The 20,801-nt window shown below is 43.3% G+C and overlaps 1 protein-coding gene across 2 annotated transcripts in view; it reads right to left on the bottom strand.

Moving 5' to 3' along the window:
• Positions 1-20,801, bottom strand: part of TNIK (TRAF2 and NCK interacting kinase) — a 391,580-nt gene that overhangs the window by 109,967 nt on the left and 260,812 nt on the right. For both annotated transcript variants that reach the window (XM_058556353.1, XM_058556354.1), the window contains exons 8-11: positions 16,293-16,347; positions 14,193-14,271; positions 6,685-6,860; positions 2,733-2,799 (exon numbers count right to left, since the gene is read on the bottom strand). In XM_058556353.1, coding sequence (XP_058412336.1) covers positions 2,733-2,799; positions 6,685-6,860; positions 14,193-14,271; positions 16,293-16,347 — 377 coding nt within the window. The remainder of the gene's footprint in view (positions 1-2,732; positions 2,800-6,684; positions 6,861-14,192; positions 14,272-16,292; positions 16,348-20,801) is intronic.

Genomic DNA, 20,801 nt, shown 5'->3' with positions numbered 1-20,801 from the left:
TTCCACCTGTGATAAACCCATTAAATAATTACTGAGCACCCACTAAGTAGCAGGCACTGTAACAGGCTCTAGTGGATACAGCAGTAGCTAAACAAATTCTCTCTTGAGTTATCTTCTTGTGGGGAAGAGAGGTAGTTAGACAAATAATGAGACAGGCAGACACATTATTACAAGTAACATAATTTCAGGTATTTATAGGCTCTGTAGAAGACAAAAAATGTAACAATTTAAGAGTGACGGTGGCAGGTCACTGGGGCAAGGATTATGGGTTCTGCTTTAGGTGGGGTGATCGGAGAAGACCTATCTGAGGAGGTGACAGCTGAGCCAAGACTCAAATGATGAAGAGTCAGTCCCGCAAAGAGGTAGGGGAAGAACCTCAGGCAGAAGGAAAAGCAAGTTTAGGGGCCTGTGGTGGGACCAGGTGTGCCCTCTTTGAAGAAATGAACCCCCGCTGGTCTTCCCAGAGCAGAGTGAATGAGAGGGAGAGTGGTGCAAGAGGAGGTCGGAGAGACAGGACAGACGGGTGAAGCGTGGGGCCATGGAAGCCATGCATAGCAAGCTTATAAGCAGGAGAGTAACATGATCGAATTTGCTTGGCTGATGAATGGACAACAGTCCACAGCAGGTATGAGGGCAAGCAAGGCCAGCAGTTGTGCTGCTACTGCGGTGGCCTAGGGCAGGAGCAGTGGGGATGGAGGCTGGGAAAAGTGTTCGGGGATACAGTTAATGAAACCTGTTGATGGAGCTAATGTGTGGAGTGAGGGATGACTTGCAGGTTTGGTCTTGGCACCTGGGCAGTGGTGGTGACACAGACTGGGATGGGGAATGCTGGGGGAGGAGCAGGTTTGGTGGCAGCTGACGAGGGATCATTCTGTTTTGGAGAGTAGTTAGTGTGCCATGTGAGATACCACCATAACGTGTCATAAAAAGGCTTCTTTCATGACATTCCATAGACAATGCTGGGTTTCTCCTAGCAAGCTTCCCCTAAAACTTACAGACTTTGTGTAGAACTCTCAAATAAACCCCAAATGACAGCACTTATCTGCACAGGCCACATGCTCTGTGCAAGGCGGTGGGGCTTGGAGAACCCAGCTCACATGCACACAAGGATGCTCCATCAATTATTAATTAATGTTGAATCACTGTCAGGCGATCTGGGCTGTATTAGTGACTCAGTCATTAACTCAGTGTGTGACCTGGTTGCCATCCTTGGGCTGTTACCTCATTTCTAAAATGAGATAACCATTGTTCCTTTCTACTTTTCAGGATTTCATGAAGATTAATTGCATGTGTCCATAAAACAGGACTTGGACTATAATCTTCAATGTGATGTCATGACATGTTACAATTATAGAAGTGTTAAGGCATGACTAGGTCGGCCCACTAAGTGACTCATGCAGTTTAGGACGTATCAGTTACAACAGAGTTTCTCAGTTCTAAGGACAGAGATCAGACAGGCTGACACGACCATCTGGGTGACCTCTGGAAAACATAGTGTGTAACTTCTCTGAAAGCAGGACATCTGGTGCTTTGCCTTATAAGAAGATTCATTTTCCATGTCACCACCTGACAATCATCACCTCTATGCAGCTAAACTGGAGGTGGCTAACATGTTAAAGATCAGGTGGAAGGAAAGAATTCTCCTTCAGTAGTTGACCTTGAAAATTCCCAGGGCAGGTGATGAGAGACAACCTGATGGCCCTGTAAGCTCAGTGCCGCCCTCTCTCGGCAGTTGGGCAATAATCCAGCCTGGTAGGTCTGAGCTAGCTCAGAATGAACCCACTAGCTCCTTCCTGCAGCAGTGGCTGTGCCAGCCTTTCCGAAGCTCTGTCACGAAGCTCTGCCTCAGCAGTATAGGAACCGCTCCTCCTCCTGAAGCATTGGGGTCCCCTCCTTGGATGGCTAGAGGATGGGGACCTAAATACCCTGGTGACCCTTCTGCTTGTGCATTTTCCCCAATAAGTCTCACTTCACATGTTCAGTGAACCTGCCATGGTGTGCGAGCCTGCACTCCTTTCTCACTAAACTGCCGCCAGCTGAATTCTCCCGAAAGAGACATCTTAGCAGTGTGAGCACATCGGCCTTAATTATTTATAAACACAGACTAGAAGAAAGTCGGAATCAAAGTCAAGTGAAACGCAAAATGGAGAGGCAACAATAATAAAGCAGCACTTGATTCTGGGGTCCAACATGGGACAACCAGAACGGGCATAAAAGTTTCTACTTAGGGTTCACCTCTGGAGTGTAATTTGACTTCCTGGAAATCACTTCCTCTTGGATTTGGCTGGAGAGAAAATACCAAGGCATGTGACAAGGACACTGGCTGCCCTAATGGGCTTCTCAAAGATAGGAGGTAATGAACTGAGTAACTCAAGTCCAAAAATACCACTTAAGTCCCCAGAAAGTTGCAGTTTTAGGTACTTTCAGTCCCGTATTACCCAGATAATTGTCTCCTGCCCATTCTATACATTACCTACATGAGGAAACAAGGTCTTAGAATAGAGACCATAAATCTTGGGAGACAAGATAAAGAATATGCTGATTTCCATGTTTTCGTAAGAATCTGCCTAGAGAAATTTTCCCAAATTAATAAGTATGTTTGTGGGCAATAAATTAAGTAAGACCACTCTGCTGGATTCTTAAAAATGAACCTATAAATCAAAAGGAAGTGAATGTCACGCAAGCACAATCCAGAATGTGGAAACAAGAAGACTGGGCTCTTATTCTCCTACCTGGGCTCTCCTGAGTCATTCTCCTCCTCTTCTTCCTCACTTCCGCTGTACTCATACTCGGTCTCATCTAAAGAGAGACTCACAGAATGTCAGTGCACAAAAGGTACTACAGCTCAGCAAAGCCCACCCTCTACGTTTTATCTATAAGTAAATGAGGCCAAAGAGTGGTAGCTAATGCTGACCTGGGACAGGCTCCAGGCCTCCTGACTTGTGTGCCAACAGTTCAAGATTCAACAGATTCAAGTCCATGGAATTAATCCCATCCAAGATTGTCCCCACTGACTCTTGATATCTGTCCCTAACACCTGGCGTTCACATGAAAGTGGAGACAAGGAACTGAAAAATAACTTTATACTCCCATTATAGGACCACCTAAACTAATCTTTTATTGGCCTGCTGTTAACTTATTGATGGCATTAATCATTTTTTTAAGTAGGAGTTTTATTATGACTTACATGGATTCAGAAATTGCCTTTAGATATTTTGATAAATACCAGAAAGAAACTTTTGACAATATGTGCTATTAAAAATGTAGAGTTAAATGTGTTTTGATTGACCCACTGCGGACATTCATTTAATTCAGTAACATACTAAGCAGGTTAACATGCAATAATGAATAAGACTGAGTCTTTGATTTGGAGGAGATCAGAATCCAATGGGCAAGATGGACAAGTAAATAATCAGAGTCCCCATGATTGTGAAGAAAGGGGACTAATCTTTACTGGGTGTCTCCCACACCAGTCACCATGCTAGGTACTGTGTTCTCTCATTTATTTCTCATAAAAACCCATTTTTCAAGCGAAGATACTGAGATTATAAGAGGTTAAGTGATATGAACAATGTTATCTTATTAAGAAACCTGGAATTTGCACTTAGAATTCAATCCAGAACTTATCCAACTTTAAAACTAGTGTTCTTTCCAACATATTATATGCTAAATAGAAGTAAATAAAGAGAGCAATAAGATATTAGGGAAAAGAGCAGCTAAGTCCACTGGGCATAATTAAGGGAGAGAACAGTGAAGTGTTTGAGGGAAAAATGAGTTGGGCCTTGGAAGGTCAGTGCCCTTTTCCAGGCAGATGGCAGCTGAAAGTGGTGGGAAAGGGGCATTCTAAGCAACATAACCACCTGAGTAAGGCTGACAGCATTACAGTGCATGCCATGTTCAGGAAACAGTGAGTCGTGAGTCACTAGATGTCTGGGTGAGAGAAAAGCAGATGGAGTGAGAAGGCCAGCAGGTCTGATATAGCTTGCTGATCCTTATATAAACCATGCTGAGGACTTTTCTGTGAGCAATGGGGAGCCTTTGGAGGAGCTTTTAATTTTAAGCAAGGGAAGTTGTCACATTACTATTATCCCTTCACAGCTGTGGGTTAGTAATTACAACTTTGAAGACATGTGTGAACCCCTAGAAAGGAACTGAAACTGCAATTTGGTTATGTTACCACCAGGAGGCAGCAGTCACATGATGAGAACTACTGAATTTGATCATAAACTTAAACATGCTTTGCCTTCCATACTATTTAGCCATTAAAGGGATGATGAAAGGAAGCCAAAAGCATGATGAGTCAAGAGTATTTTTTTAAATCACAAATTAGCTTCATATTTTTAGTTATGAAGTTTTCAGGCTACTTATTTTTTAACTATTATTTCACCAAAATGTAAAAAACCTTCATAAAGTGTTTCAATAATCCAGATCGAAAGTTTAATATTCCAAACTTTCCTGAGATGAATCAACACAGAATTCAAAGAAAAATGCAGACATTTTATCTATTAAAAGAAATTACAGCAAGGAAAAGAAGCACACAACTAATCCAATTATTTCTACTCTCTAGGGTAAAACTTTCATTTGTCAGGCTCCTCAACTGTAATACTTCACCAGAATCTGGTTTCATTGCTTTTATATTACTGGCTTAAATCAGTATGTATCAACATATCTTAAGGAAGAAATAATATCAGGTAAAAAGAAATCATAAAGCAATACACATTAAAATTGTTTGCTTCTACCAAAAGCTGGTCTTAGAGCTACTAAGAGAGTGAAAAAGTATTGGAGCAAGTTAAGTCATTGGTCAAACTGAGCAAATGGAATGAGATCTCATTTGATCAATACTCTTTCTTGGGGAGCAGATAAAAATGAGGGCTTCTGGTGGCTCTAAGCCTAAACAGAATCAGGTTCCTTAAATCACCCTATAACTCTTGAGTACACCGACCACCAAGAATCTTACTCTTCTACTCTGCAGAGAAGGAATGCACTAAAAATAGTCTATCTTCATGGGATGGTGAGTTCCCAGTCACATTCCAGAGTTTGTGCCAAAAAAATGTGAAAACAACCCAAGGCACAAACTTTACCCATGCTTACTCATAGGTCAGAGGCAGAGAGGTCGCAAATTCTCAGAAAGTAATCCTGAGTAGTGCTGAAAAAGTATAGGTCAATGAAGAATTGTCTAAATAAGAATAGCTAATATTTATTGAGTACGTCTATGTGCCAGACAGTGTATTAAGCATTTTACATGCATTATCTCATTTAATCTTTGCAACAATGCCAAGAAATACTAATTATTATTACACCCCCACTCCTATTTTAAAGATGAGAAAACTGGGGTGAAGTTCACATAACTGTGAAGGGGTAGAGCTAGAATTTGAACTCAGAATTTGAGTCTGAAAACAAAAGTCTGAGTACTTAACCTCCCTGAGCCCTCTGCTGATCTGACCTCTGCCCAGCCTTGACCCCTCCACTGCCCCCCGCCCCACCCCTAGGTCCCTGCTCATACCTTGCCACATTACAGATATTAACTGCAGGGGCAAAGAAGAAAAGAAATTCAAATAAAAGGAGAGCACCCCCTGACCTGTGCTGCCCACGCCCTTGCCCCCTCACCCCCTCTGGCTTATGAGGAACAGAGGAGAAAGGTGGGGAGAATAGGAGCGAGGAAAAGCACATCACCGTGTACCTCCCATCCTCCATCCCTAGCCTCCCCTCTCCTCTCCACTCCCCGCACGCTCAGTGCGCACCTTGCGGTCTATCCTGCCCCCTCACTGTCATCCTCTCGCCAGCTGCCCCCTCCCACTCCCACTCAAGGAGAACCCACCCTGTCTGTCCTCTGCATCTCCCTCTTTCCTTCCCATACCACAACCTTCCCGACCTCCCTACCCAACTAGTCATAGAACCTGCCCCCGACCACGGAATTTTTCTCCTTGGTCAGGATGCTAGTCAAGGAATTTTGAGTCATTAGTCAAATAACTAGAGTACTGCCTCAGGACCTCAAGTCTGGACTCATGTCCTTGCCAGTGATGCAGTGAAAAGACAGCGTGGTATAGCTGCTAGAGCCATCGACATAAGAGTTTCTGAATCTACAAAATAAAGAAGTGCTAGAGCCATCGACATAAGAGTTTCTGAATCTATAAAATAAAGAAGTGCGCTAAATGATCTTCTAACTCAAAATTCAATGTTCCACATAGCAAGCCTGGCAACCTCTTTTATATCAATCTTGACTATGAACATTCATTCTGACTTCTTAATCACTAAATTAGAAATGAGCCTCAGAGCACGAAAACTTAAACACTGCAGACTGCCAGTACAAAAGAATATGCCAACTAGATTTTTTTTTTAGATTGTCTGTCTTCTGTAGATTTTTAGTCTTCTAAACATGAATATTCATTTGAATTAAGAAAATCACTTGTCATATTAAACCACTTCATAGTATCACTCAACATCACCTTTTGTTCAGTGCCCGGAAGAGGTAATATTTCTCTCAGTTCTATTCTTTCATGGGGATTCTATTCCAGCAGTCTCACTCCACTGAAGCCCAGAGGCTGCGATCTCAGAGGCAGCCCCTCTCGCTAAAGAAGAATGCAGGCACATTTGAAGTCCCCACAGTCACCTCGGAATACATCAAGAGCCCATGACTCACTCCATCTTTTGTTTCCTTTGCTGAAATACAAATGCGCTGCTAACCTTTCTCTCCTCGCTTCTTCTTTGTTCTATCGATATGGTCCTTGAGTTGAATGCGGACCTGTCGCTCATTAGGTTGGTCTCGTATAAATGGATGCTTCATCAGTTGTTCTGTGGCTGGTCGCTGGCTGTGGTTCTTTACCAAACAGCTCTCAATAAATGACTGGAATTTTTTTGACCTGCCAAACAGAAGAGAGGAACCCACAGATAAAAAGGCAATCCAAAGAAAAGCAAACTCACATTGTCTGAAATGCTAGAATGAAAAAAAACAATCGGTCCAATCAGCCAAGATAGGGATCAACCAATCACAAAGTAGGTGTAGCCCTTTATTAGGCACAACAGGGCTCAAAGGCATCATCACCATCAACAGACAATTCAGGTAATTACAGACAGGAAAGCATTTTTGCACAGTTTATACATAATGTCACGCAGAAGACCAAAAGGAATCAGAGGAGAGAAAGACCCCCACGGGAATCATCCCTGGAAGGTCTACTGGAATGAGGGAACCAGAGCTGGGCCCCAAAGAATTAGGAGAAAATTACTCTGGAGAAGGGGTAGTTCAGGGAAGCAGGAAAACAGTAAGTAACTGGAGCAGGGGGCAAGCACACTCCACGTCAGGGGACACTGAGGTGAGCTGTCTAAACGAGGCACGAAATGCAAGCCTGGGAAATGCAAAGCCAAGGTGGGACAGGTGAGTGAGGGGGAGGACATTTTGTAGAAATGAGCAAGATTCTCCTACGGTAAAAGGACCTGATTAGGCAAATTTTTTAACTGGTAATTTCAGAATCACTTTTGAACTTTGCTTTCCAATTAGTAAAAACAGGATGTATGTGTGTTTGCTATCAACCCAAGGACTCGGAAATTTAACTTTAAGGGACTAAGTTCATACCCAGACGCAAATTTATCTTTCTCTAGAAAGGCACTATTTCCTCAAAGATAACACACAGAGACACATAGGGGCAGAGGAGAGCTGGTGAGAGATACCATACCAAGAATTAGGGCAGTAAGTCCACAATGTGGTAGAAACTAATGGTGGACTTTAGCTATGAGTCATGAATTGGGCATGCATGTTCTCGCTAGGAGTTCCAAGAAATTGTCGAGCATCATAAATAAGTAAGCTCATGACTCTATAGCATGCCTTTTCGAGGCACTCCATCGGCAGCAGAGCACATGACTCTCGGAGACCTTGGCTGAACTCTATTACCCTCCTTACCTTCCCCACCCTGCTCAGAGCAGGAGGGACTCCATTTTGTGCTCTCCGTCGCCCTCCTGTGGAGCACTGTGGAGTTACAGGAGCAGATCCCAGGAGCAAGTCTTTCCCAGCTTCCCAGCAGGCCATATATAAATACTTCAGGCCTGAAAGGTGTCCTCACCACACAGAACACAGGGGTGAGCAGGTTCTTCAAGATTCAAATGCGAGGGGGCACTCCTGTATGTGCCACTCTCTACTTCTGACCAGGTCAAAGCAGTTTCTCACCTTATTCCATGTTTTTAAAGTACTGAATAATTGGTATTTTCTTCCTCCCTAAATTTCAAAGCTATGTTCATGCTTTTAAATTATTGTACATAGAAGTAAAAGTAATCTGCTATGCTTGGGGTCACCCCAAGATGAATCAGAACTGGCTGGGCTGTGGACTAGAAATAGTGACAACAGGGTGCACACTCTACGCACCTCCCTGTACGTCCTTCAGCCTGTAACCCCGCTTCCTCCACAATGGAAATGCTCCCCAGTGTCAGTTGTGCCTGAGTCATCTTCGCACCATGAGCACACTACCTGCCCTTACATGTTTGATGAGTGAATGAATGCATGAATGGTTATCGGATGAAAGTTCTGGGCAAGAGCTCTAATATGGGTACCTTGAAATCTGTGCTTATGAGGGGCAGAGAGGGAGGTTTGGAGCGTAGGTATTATTTATTATACTTCCTTTCTCAGATCAAATTTGTTTCTCAGACAAATCTGTGGAGGCACAAATGTGATATCATCTAAAGGGAGACCTTGCAAAAAAAAAAAAACCCATAAAGAAATAATGGACTCTCCTGGGGAATAAACTGAAGACAATGAGGTTAACCTGCATAAAAAAACAGACGAATCCCACACAGTGCTTGTCTAGGTAGAAAATCAGTACTAAAAAGATGAAAGCAAAAATAAAGACAGAAAGCTGTTAAATATTCACAAGGAACACAAATGGTAGTTCTCTTTTTCCTGCTTGCAACTACTAGAAGGAAGTGCTTGTTTTTTATAAAGTGCTCAACCATTAATTAAAGGATGATAAATAGAAGAAATCGCACCCAATTTAAAAATGAGATGCAGACTTAACAGACTGTACATTCCATTCCCCAGTACTGACACCTAAAAAAAGTCTGAGAAATCTCCAGGACGGATAGTGTTCAAGGGGTTTAATGGGACCAGCTACAGTACAGAGTCCTTTTTCCATTCTCTCTCCTGACGGGAAAGAACCTCAAGAGATATTCAAGGGAATAACTTTGGGCCCAAAGGATGGGCCAAGATGTGCAGAACTACAAAGCCGGCAGCGTATCCCACGTCTTCTTCAAGGGGTACTGTTTGAAGAGGAAATAATGCTGACTTAAAATGAGTCTTCAAAGAAAGATTCATTGTCTCTTATTTAAGTTAGGGCGACCAAAGAATCAATATGCTTAATTACACATTTAATTAAAAGTAAAAACACTTCAGCTATGTTGAACACCACCTAACTGTTTGCTGAGCAGTCTAACTGGTTTAAAGTACATTTATATAACTTTACTGTTTGAAACTCTGCTGTCGGTAATTTAGTTCTGTCTCTTAAAAAAAAAAAATTGCCTAAGATTAGTAATACTAATTTCCCAAGGGATGGCTGGCATGGAGAGAAAAATGTTAATGATTGGTGCTTATAGTCTGAGGCACTGGTTCTCCTAATACCAGTGTCATGGAACACTTTATCTTCCCAGACTTTTCCTGTTTATATATTAAATTGTGTTAGAGCAATTAAAAATGCCTGGAAGATTATTACATTAATCATTATAACCAGTTGGGCTAAAAGTTTTTGGTAATTATCGGACTCCCTAAATGCAATTTGATCTGTAAAATTTGCATTTGCCCAGAACTACCCTTTTTGTCTACTTTGGGCTCCATCACTTACTGTGTGACTTTGGGCAAATTACTTAACTTCTCTGTGCCTCAGTTTCCCTGGCTGTAAATGGAGATATTGTTAGTACTTATCTCAAAAGACTGTTGTGGTGATTAAATGAGTTAATTCATGTAAAATACTTAGAACAGTGCCTGTTACATCATAAATGCTGTATGTGTGTTTGCTATTATTGTTATTATTAGTATAACTATTACATGAGGACAATGTGTCAGCAACCTCTGACCATCACCTGGTTTAAAGAACAGGAGTATCTGCTTTTAGGGCTGGGAATGTAAATCTGAAGGTGTTTTTCCCCACTTCTGTTGAACTGAATGGTATAGCGTTCTTTAAGGGAATTATTTCACATATATATGGATTAGATATGTGGGCAGGAAGAGTCAGCAGGACCATTACATCCAAGGACACTGGGCAAAAAAGGTTAACTTTAAAAGTTTGTATAGCGATGTTTGTTTTGATTTTAATAAAGTCCAAAGTCACATTACTACTAGCAAATTCAGCCTATTTGAGGTATTTTCTGATATTTGTTTTCTATTGTCATTATTTTATTTAGAACACACACACACAAAAAGCTTTGTCATTTCTTAAAATAAAAGTGCCTGACAACCTACCAAGAATCAGACCTGGTGTTTCATAAAATAACAGGAGTGGTTGTAAGCTTTGGAGGAAAAGCAGGAGGCTGGGGCTCCAGGCTGGCTCTCCCCGTGAAGAGCCTGGGACTCTTGATAAGCCAGTTAACCTCACCAGGCCTCCCAGTCTTCACCTGGAGCATAAGTGGTTTGGACCACAGTGATAAGCAGTTAACGATTTTTCCAATGATCTCAATCAAGAGCTGCTTTGCCTGAGTGGAGTCTTCACATTTTAAGGGCACGTGAAAAGAACAAGACTGACCGTCTTTTACAGGAACGAAGTCATCCCTGTCCTTCTCCAGAAACTCCTCGAGGGATGCTAAGCAGAGCGCACATGTGAGGGCAGGGGAGTGGGGCTGAGCACGGCGGGAGGAGGGGGAGCAGGACATCTTCTGAAGGAGATGGTTTACCCTTGTGGGCTCAATCCAACCACCCACAGAGACAGGAAGAGGAAACAGGAGTCCCAACCTACTGTTCATTTGCTGGTGGTGACATGGGGACAGAGGGCGGTAGCCTCCTCGTTCTCCTCTGATTCAACTGAGGTTATAATCCTCCCAGAGACCTAATTATTCAAACAGCTGAGCCGCCTCGGCATTGACGGGAGCCCTGACCGCATGGCTCCCCCAGCTCTAAGGCCTCTCCTCGTCATGCTGAGGGGGGACGGAAGGCCAGATTCCTGCGAGTGGGGGCGCTCTCCTTTCCTGCAGCACCAGAAGGGGCAAAGAGCAGTGCTCCTGCTTTCCTTTCCCTGATATTAAGGCGCATGAAAAACAACGTTCAACCAAGAGACTCATGTGGCTCATTCCCCACTACTCTAACCTCAACCTTTAACAGACCGAGGTGCAGTGGAAAGAATGTGGGTTACAAACTTGGGAAGCTAAGACTGTACAGCCGTGTGCAAGGAGCGCAACCTACCTACAGTCTCTCACCCATGAAACAGGGAGTCAGAGCGTCTGTGTGGCAGGGCTGTGGTTAAGATCACATTTGTATACATATATATATATATATATATATATATATATGCCAGAAATTTATACACACACGTAGAAGTAAATTACTGCATCTACAAGACATATATGCCTTATAGGCCTCGTATGTTGTAGATTCAGCAGTGTTAGCTGGAAATGACCCTCAACTGAATGCTTATAGTGAAGAGTTTCATGGCCCCTCTCTACCACAGTGGCGTCCCCCTTTGGTAAAATGTTGATATATACACTGAGAACAATGCACTTCATCTGATAACTCATTTAGGAGAATAGTTGGAAATAAAAGAACATTTTAGAGTTTTGTTTCTTTTAGTGGGGGTGGGGAGGATCCTCTCCCTAAAAAAAAAAAAAAATGAAAATAAACAAAATATTTCACTTCCTCGCAAACACTAGAGCATACTAAAGCAAATCCTAACCTATTTCAAATTGCTATGGACCTGGTCCTTCAAGACAAAGTACGCTGAAGTGCTTAAATGTTTTCACTTAGAAACTGGAATTCTATTGCAGAGAAGTGGGAGCTACACCAGGTGTCCTGCGGCTGGAGGCTGCACAGCTGTCTTTGTAAAGGCCGGGTTCTAAGGGAGAAAGAGTCCTCTACCAGGGCTTTTGTTTCCCCAACTGGCTCTCAAACAGCCAAGTGCTTTTCCCTTCCCCTGTCCAGCAGAATGAGACTCCCGCTCCTAACTGGCTCCCCTTCCAAGTCAGGCGAGGGCGCGCCCGGAGGCTGGGGAGATAAAAGCGGCCTGGCCTCCTCACATTCCTGGACTGATCCAGCTCCCTCCAGCATGATCAAAAGTAGTTCTCGTTGTCAAAGGTTTGAAGCAGAAAAGTCAGCCTGTATTTTCCCCGAAGTCTGTGTTTCTCAAACAAGCACAGTGCAGAGCCGATCTTTCTGGAGCAGGGTCAAGGAAGACCGAAGCTGTAGCGCAGGGGCTATTCACTGACCTTCCTGAGGGGCCACAGGTCATACGAAGGGCGGTGCAGGCCAGGGCCAAGAGGAAAACAGGACAAGTGTGGTGACCAACTGGCTCTGCTTCTGAGTTGGGGAGAGGTGGCGACTGGGGCAGAAGGACAGTCTCCTACACTAAGAGGGAGCAGGAGCCACTCGGCAGGGCAGTATTACTGCACCTTCGCACAAAAGGCCAGAAATCTCAACATAATGTTCAATCATCAGGTTTTTAAAAGTTGGCAATTAATACAAATATTTCTGAAACACGGTGTGTGGCCACACTGTGCCAGTCAAACAAAACACACGTGTGGATGGCCAGTGTGTCCTCTGTGGAAGAGCGCAAACATCTGCTCCGCAGCAGTGCAGGGAGGGGAGAAGGCAGAGAGGGAACAGCATATGTAAGCAAAGCCCACTGTATACAGCAGGTCCCACGGGGAGGCTTGGCATGAAGGACAAGCAGAAAGCTAGCAGAGGGCTTTGTAGTGCCACTGATGCTTCCAGGGCACAGAACTGAGCCGACCCCTCTCCCTGGAGTCTGTTCCCAGGAGAAGGGAGGAAGCGGTGCCTCTGGGCACCCGTCAACCGCGTGCTGTGCCGGTGCCCAATGGAAGGCTGTTGCTGGGGAGAGAACACTGTCTTACACCACAGTGACCCTCTGGAGAGAGAAGGAGGAGCAGGGACACTCTGCCTCCTGGTTACCAATAGCAACTCTCACTCCCTCCTGTGCAGCGCAGGCCCCAGCAATTCGGAGGCTGTCCTCTCCCCCTGTGTCTCCTTCTCTGTCTCTGTGCAGCTCCACCAGGGCTGCCGTGTCATTCCTAGATGCCTGCTATTAGCCAGGATTGCTCTCTGTAGAGTGGGGGGTGGGTGAGAAACACGAGGGGCCTGATCGTGAAGCGGTATGAAAAGGGGCAGTAGGGTCCTGTCCCTTCACACTCCAACTGCCCAGACTGTGTCTCCAGAAAAGGACAGGAGGTCACAGCGGTCCAGGAACTGGCCCCCAGGCAGGGAGAATCAGAATTCAAGAATGTATCAGGGAGGATACACCATATCCACAGGGGGAGGAAGCAGCAATGAATTTTTGTTATAGACTCTGATATAAATACACAAAAAAGTCAGAAGTCCCACCTCTGGTCTAACCTGTAGAAGTCTGTTTCCCAAACTTCAGTCACTCATACACGACCAACACAACTTTTACCAAACCCTTAGACCACCCATACAAGAATTCACTAAGTATTTTCCTTTAAATTAAGTCACTTTCTATGTGAATAAGTTTATTAAATGGAAAGATGATATCACTGCCCCAAATAAGAAGCCAGCATCACCTGGCATAAAGAGAAAGCAACAGTAAAAACAAAAATTACAAATGTTCATGCACAGACCAGTGAAATCATCTCACATACTACCAGGTGTGTGTATGCATTTTGGGAATTATTGTCTTAAGGAACAAAAGAAAAGTCGGCCAATCTAATGGGTTGACTCTCTGATAAGATATTCTGTACTGCCAGGAAAGATATTACTTTGAGTGAGAAATCAAAGAGTTTCCATGTTATTACTTGTGCCCCACTACCCATTTGAGCTAATAGCTCCTCATCGCGAAGGTGTGGGGATAAAGACTTGCTGTGCAAATAGCAGGTACTCAATATGTACTGTACGCTGAGTGACAGCATGTGGAAAATCACTCACCAAGTCTTAGTATATATTAGTCTAATCCTGTCAGCAGGCCCTAAGGATTTGGCTCATCCAAAGGAGAATCACAGGACAACCCTGCCCTCAGATCTGCACACACTGAAGACCAACTCACCACTTCTTAGACTTCAGCCGCGGCGCTGGGTTCCGGGGAATGAGGAAGAGGGCTCTCATGGGGTGCATGTCACAGAGAGCTGCAAGAGACCAGAACAAGGGCCAGCTCGGGTTAGGAGGCCAAACCCAGGCCAAGCCATTCCTAGCTGTGTGGCTGATGCTGCCAAATGGCTCCCCGAGTCCACGTATGACCAGCGAGCAGAGTCGGAAGGTCACAGAGCTTCCATTTTGCGAGCATTTAAAAGAGCTGATGTTTAATTACAGAAGTCTTGTAAAATACGTTTCAAACAGATATGTAAATATTTCTACTTTTATTTCATACTTAAGGAAACTAAGTTAAAGGGTCAACCACTTTTGCTTTGCTGTAAATAATCTTCTAAGATTCAAAGTAAACAATATCAAGATAACAACTATAATGGAAATGGTAAGTTATTTTTAATTAGTCAAAGCCTAAATCATAAAATAAAAGATATTTCATAATCTATAGTCTATTTCTTATACACTGAAGGCTCATCCAGATGCAATCTTATCTCTGTAGATTTTTGTAGTCTAAAGCACTAGATCAGAACACCTTTCTCTCTGTATTTCTAAATAACCTGAATGGCTTTTCAGGTTTCATGATGGGTTGTTTTTGTTTTTGTTTTTTGTTTTGTTTTCTTTTGCTCACTGGCCCCAGGAAGACCAGAGGATTGAGTCTGGTAGAAAAGGTTATAAAAATATCTCAACTTGTAAACATGACATTATTGTTTATAGTGAAAGCACGCATATATTCTTACTTTAATCAAAATATTTCACTAGTTTACTTTTCAAACATCTGGGAGTATCTTTTTCTTTGTGCCTAAAATAAGAATATGTTCTAAAAGCTAAAGGATTCTGTGGATAGAAGTTTATTTTCACCCACTCTATTACTCAACAAGAATGATAATATGGTTTTAAGACTGCATTATATTATTTTTCTGATTCATAAATGCCTGTTAGCATTGTGGATGAGGGGAATTTTGTCAAGAAACACTCCAAAATCAATCATGCTACAGATGAATTCTACCAACTCCAGAGTGAGAAATATGAAGACTATGACAACTTGAAGGTAACAAGTCATATGACTCACATAATGACCTGTCATGCAAATAAGGGGCCCATTTTGGTCCAGATCCTCTGAAAAGCAGACACCAAGGCAGCCTTAAACACGAGAGGATATTACTGGGGAAAATTCCTCCATGAAATGAAACAGGGAGGGAGCCAGGGGAGACTGGGAGATTTGTCAGACCCCAACTGAAGGAGAGAGGGAGGAAAAGTAGGTGGAAGTGTGCTAGACTGTCCTGCAGTCTAAGGAGGGTTTGCAAAGTCATAGAGGATTACTTGAGTCAAAGTTGCCTACACGGGAATCCTGTGTCTTCCAAGAAAGGGTCTACCTTATATCCCTGCCAAGCTCAGTCATTGATAGGGGGTGGCCCTTGGGAGGCGCTATCTTGGTGCCATTGCCACAGCCAAGCCCTCAGTCAGCCGCGCTTCCTGCATGGATGTCTTTGAGGCACATTTCCATGGCCACCACAGGGCTGGGAGAGGCACCCTGCAAGGCCAATACTCCGGATTTCAAGGAATTTGAGAGGTTCTCCAGATGGCCTGAGCCCTGGCCACTCTGCCTCAAATAACAGCAGGGAAATCTAAAAGTCTATACATTAGTATTTTAACAGAAATGAGAGCAATTGAAGATAAGTGTTTGCATAACCTGTGCACTGAAAATCAGCTTTGAATTTTCATTAATTTGGAGTTTACAGTCTTTGTGGGTTGGTCCTAGTTTTACGTGAGGCGAAGAGCAGTTCAAGAATAAACTACACACTGAGTCTGTAAAACAAACAAGACTCCCCCAAGTTTGCTTCCCTCCTCTTTCTTTTTTTCCTCATAAATGCAAGATCTCACACCGCTCTGGAATGAATGGATTCCTGGTTGATTTAAGATGACTCTGCTTTCTAAATACACCAGCTTGAATCCATGCAGGGCTCGGTGTAGCAGAAGTAAAGCCACTGCAGCTCCTGGCAAGGAACCTTCAGCACCCGCAGAGCAGACCAGCAACAGATTTCACCCAGAGGAAGGGACTTACGGGGAGCACCTTCTGCCATCTCGATGGCGGTGATTCCCAAAGACCACAAGTCACTCTGAAAAAGAAGGAAGGCACAGACACATGCATAAATGCAGTCAACAAACGACAACGTGGTTATACCTGGTAATTGCTTCAAAACTACCTGTGAGAAAGCCGTTCAGTCCTCTCTTTACAAACTGATTCCACCCACTAGGCTTACAGGCAGAAACAGCCTCATTCACTTTTCACTGACAATAGCTTTCACGGTGCCTGACACACAGTGAGTTTTCAATAAACGTACGAAAAATGAATATAAGGTTTTAAAAATTAATTCACCACTAAAATTTATCTACTTATTGAACCACATGAAATTGCTGCTGTTTGTTTTTAACACCTTTAATGAGGTACAATTGTCATATAATAAACTGTGCATATTTAAAGTGTACTATTTGATAAGGTTTGACATATGTATATGCCTGTGAAACCATCACCACAGTCAAGACAGTAAATAAATCCATCACCCCCAAAGGTCCCACTTGCCCGCTGCAGTCTCTCCCTCTTGCCCTGCCTGTCCCCAAGCCCACTTTCTATTCCAAGGCAACCAGTGATCTGCTTTCTGTCACTATGGATTAATTTGCATCTTCTAAAGTTTTATACAAATGAAATCATCTAGTTTCTTTCATTTAGCATAATGTGTTTGAGGTCCATCCCTATTGCAGCGTGTATCATTACCTCACTCCTTTTCATTGCTGAGTAGTGTTCCATTGTATGGATATGCCACAGTTTGTTCATCCATTCACTTGTTGAGGGACATTTGGGTTGTTTCCAGTTTGGGCTATTACATATAAAGCTGCCACAAACATTCATGTATAAGTCTTTGTATGGATGTATGCTTTTATTTCCTTTAAGTAAGTACTTAGAAATGGAATGGCTGGATCATATAGTAGATGGATATTTATAGTTGACAGTTTTTAACCTACAAAAACAGCAATTTCTTATGGTTTAACCAAGTATGATGAGGACAGGGAAACTTTTGCATGGTGGTGTTTATTGATGTATCCCCAGTGCTGAGAACAGAGCTGGGCACAGTAGTAGGTGCTTGATATATTTGCTGAATGAATGAACAATATCTTCTATCTTGTAAGTAGACTAATACGTAAAACAGAGATCCTATACTCTTATGTTCTTTCTTATGGAAATACTGACTTTTACGCTCTTACTAGAATTTTCTAGGTTAATGCCTCCACCTCTACCTGTGCAATCTCCATCTCTAACAATATGCTTCTCCCTCACTCTGTGTCTACAGCTCAGTAGTCTCTAAATATTGCAAAAGAGGAGGCAAATCAGGAGACAGGGAAAACCAGGTTAGGGAACCCCAAAAAGAGGTTTGCTGCCTCAGCTTCTCAGTAGATTAGTAAGAATTTGTACATTATTCAAAATTCTCACTGGTAACCTCACTCAGATTAGAGAGATCAAAGTTAAATTTCCTTGCTGTTCCCATCAAACAATGTCAAGGCCACATGAAAAGGAGAAGGAACTAGAAGGGAACTATGAAATCCATGCTGAGCCATTTCCTGGAACTAAACTTCTCAGTCTCTTGTGAGTGACACCCAGGCGTGTTCAGCATTTGGACAGAGGCCTGTACAACGTGGAGAGGGCTGTCTAGGGGTCTAGCCTCTTGCCTAAAGTGCAATCTACCTTACAGCAAGTGGCCGGGGCACATGCTAACTCCACACTAGGACCAAGGGGGGATTCTTTATTCATGAGCCCGTCAACCCGTTCACATAAATGTTACTAGTTCTCAGTTCAACTGGAGATAACAACGCACCTACACAATACCATTGCCCTCAGATTCCAAGTAACTTCTCTGCTAGAACACTCAAGAAGGCAACTCGTGTCCTTTCTCTTTGTTATATTTCAAGACGTATTCAAAGTTGTCATTAAACACACACACACACACACACACACACACGTGCACATGCACACACACTCAAGGTTTGCACAGCCCAGGATCATTTTTTTGCTGGGGTTCTTTTGTTTTCCAAAAGGAATATTTATATTCCTGGCTATATATACCCAGAGCTGCTTGTAAGCTATGCTTAACTGCCCAGGCTAGAAAGCAATAAACGTCCTTGACGGGCCTTGTTTAAGCCTTTGGATACATTAGCGAGTCCCAAAGATACTTTAGAACTTAAATACGGGAGAAAATGTTCCAATTACAACTGGCAAGACAGATCACAGGAGACGAGAAAGGGAAGAGGGAGGAACAAGATGAGGAGAGAGTCAGGGAAAGATAAGTTTCCTTCCTGGCCATGGTGTGACTCATTTTGGCAGGAGCTGGGTAATTCATTATTCCAGAGGTGCTATGCAGCCTGGCCTGTGGTATGATTAACAGCCCAGTCCTGTGTGCATTACAAAAAGAACAGAGACAAATTCTAGTGCCTCTGAAAAGGCAGAGGCAAGCACACAACTTCTGGCTGGTGGGGGACCAGCTGGCATAGGCATCTTGAACACAAGAGAGCATTCCTTTGGGGCTGAGCTGCCCAACACGTGAAGAAAAGAATACTTTCAGATGGCCAAACCAACCACACAAAGAAAGAGAGGCAGTAAGGCATAGGAAAAGGGCCCCCGCTGCACTGAGAGGCAGAAAGAGCTCATGCTGCGCAGCCAGGCAGACCTAAGTTCGTCTCTCAGCTCTGACACAACTAGCTTGGTGGCATAGGGCAAGCCACTCAACTCCTCTGAGCCCATTCCCTCACCTGTAACGTGAAGAGAACACCTATTTGCAGAGTTAATATGAGAATTCAATAAGATAATATATGCAAAGTGCATAACACAATGCAGTGCACATAATGGGTATTTAACAGATACTGGTGCAGACAGACCCCGAGGCCCAATTATCATTGACTGGCAGTTCGACCAGTAAACCTGAGTCAGGCAAAGTGACGATGAGCTCTGGTACTAATGGTAACAAAAGAAGATGGCGTAAACAGGAAGCTTAAGGGAAGCAACCAGGAAAGGGCGTGTCCTTCCTCCTCTAGCCTTGCAGTCTCCCCCTGCTGGCAGAGCATAGTAAGAAGCCAGATGAACAGGCAGAAATGGGGTTCGCTGAGTCCTAGCCCCCACATCCCAAAGCAGAAGGTAGCAAGGTAGTCTAGGGTTGACAACAATAGCTTCATAACGTGCACAACTGGTACAGTGGATTCTACCAAGTTCTTAAAACCAGTAACTTATTTGGTATTCTCTTTTTGGAAATGTTCTAGCTGGAAAAAGGAAATTGAATTTATTGTGTGTGGTCTCTAAGGGCAGCACCTTAATCTAGAGGTAGAAGTTATAGAGAAGCAGCTTCTGGCTCCACACATGCAATTAGAGGTGTGTAATACAAACATGAGGTTTGAATTATATGATATTGCTAGTTTTTTTAGGTCAAAAATGGCCCCAAATAGCAATATCTTCATATGACACACAAACACAAATATTAACTATCATATACTGAGTACTTACCAAGTGTTAGGCACTGAATAAATTCCTATATATATGTTAGCTCACTTTATTCTAACATAACTTTGTAATATCCAATTTATTATTCTCATTTTATAGAGGCTCAGAAAGGTTAATAACGTCCCTGAGGTAATACAGAGAACAGGAGGCAAAGTCTACATTTTAAACCAGTCCTGTCCAACTTGAAAAGCCTGGTTCTTATTCACTATGTCAAACACTTATGTACTACATCATATAGAAACACGACCAAGGTGGTGAGTTCAGGGTCACTGAGAATGTTCAGGTACAGGTAGTTATTAATAATCCCATCTCACACAAAAAACAAACTGAGGCAGAAATCTTTAGTCTCTGTTCATCTACATTTGTTATCTGACCAAAAGAAAAATGTTAGAAGAATAGCTTATTCTCGTCAGCTGGGGATCAGCATGTAGCCTGGAGGAGGTGCTGGCTGTCAGACTAAGGAACCTTATACAGGCGGGTGTGAACATGCAGCCGCAAGAAATACATTTAATAGCACTTTCATCTTCCCACTGCTGATAATAACACGGTGTCTGTATCATCCTTCCCTCTTCTGAACAGGGATGGGACCTTTGTCTGAATCTCAGCAGAGAGAGGCCAGGCCTTGTTTGAGAGTGTAAATCTCATTCTGCAATCCGCATATGGTCCTCTCACCTGACACCCTGTATGCGTCTTGGTGACTCCTTGACTAGTCAGGTTGCTCACTTCATCTCCAGCTAAGGCCTTACCTAGAGTAGCTCTTTCCATCCTGCCTGAATAAAGCCAATTACCTGTAACACAGGAAAATGAATCCCTGCTCTACAGCCAGAGCACAATATTCACCCAAACCCTGGAGGAGACACCTACGTCTGCAAATGATCCACAGCACCTGTGGGCATCGTCGCATAAACAGGGTTTAGGTGAATAATACACCATATCAGCACAGATCGGGCAGGAGGATGGGGAGTGAGGGAGGAGGGGACATGCCATTTTGCTGTACTTCTCTTACCTTACTAATTTAATATAAAAGCA

Source organism: Diceros bicornis, chromosome 15, assembly GCF_020826845.1.
Source record: "Diceros bicornis minor isolate mBicDic1 chromosome 15, mDicBic1.mat.cur, whole genome shotgun sequence".
NCBI lineage: Eukaryota > Metazoa > Chordata > Mammalia > Perissodactyla > Rhinocerotidae > Diceros > Diceros bicornis.
This window is presented reverse-complemented; position numbering and strand designations above follow the sequence as displayed.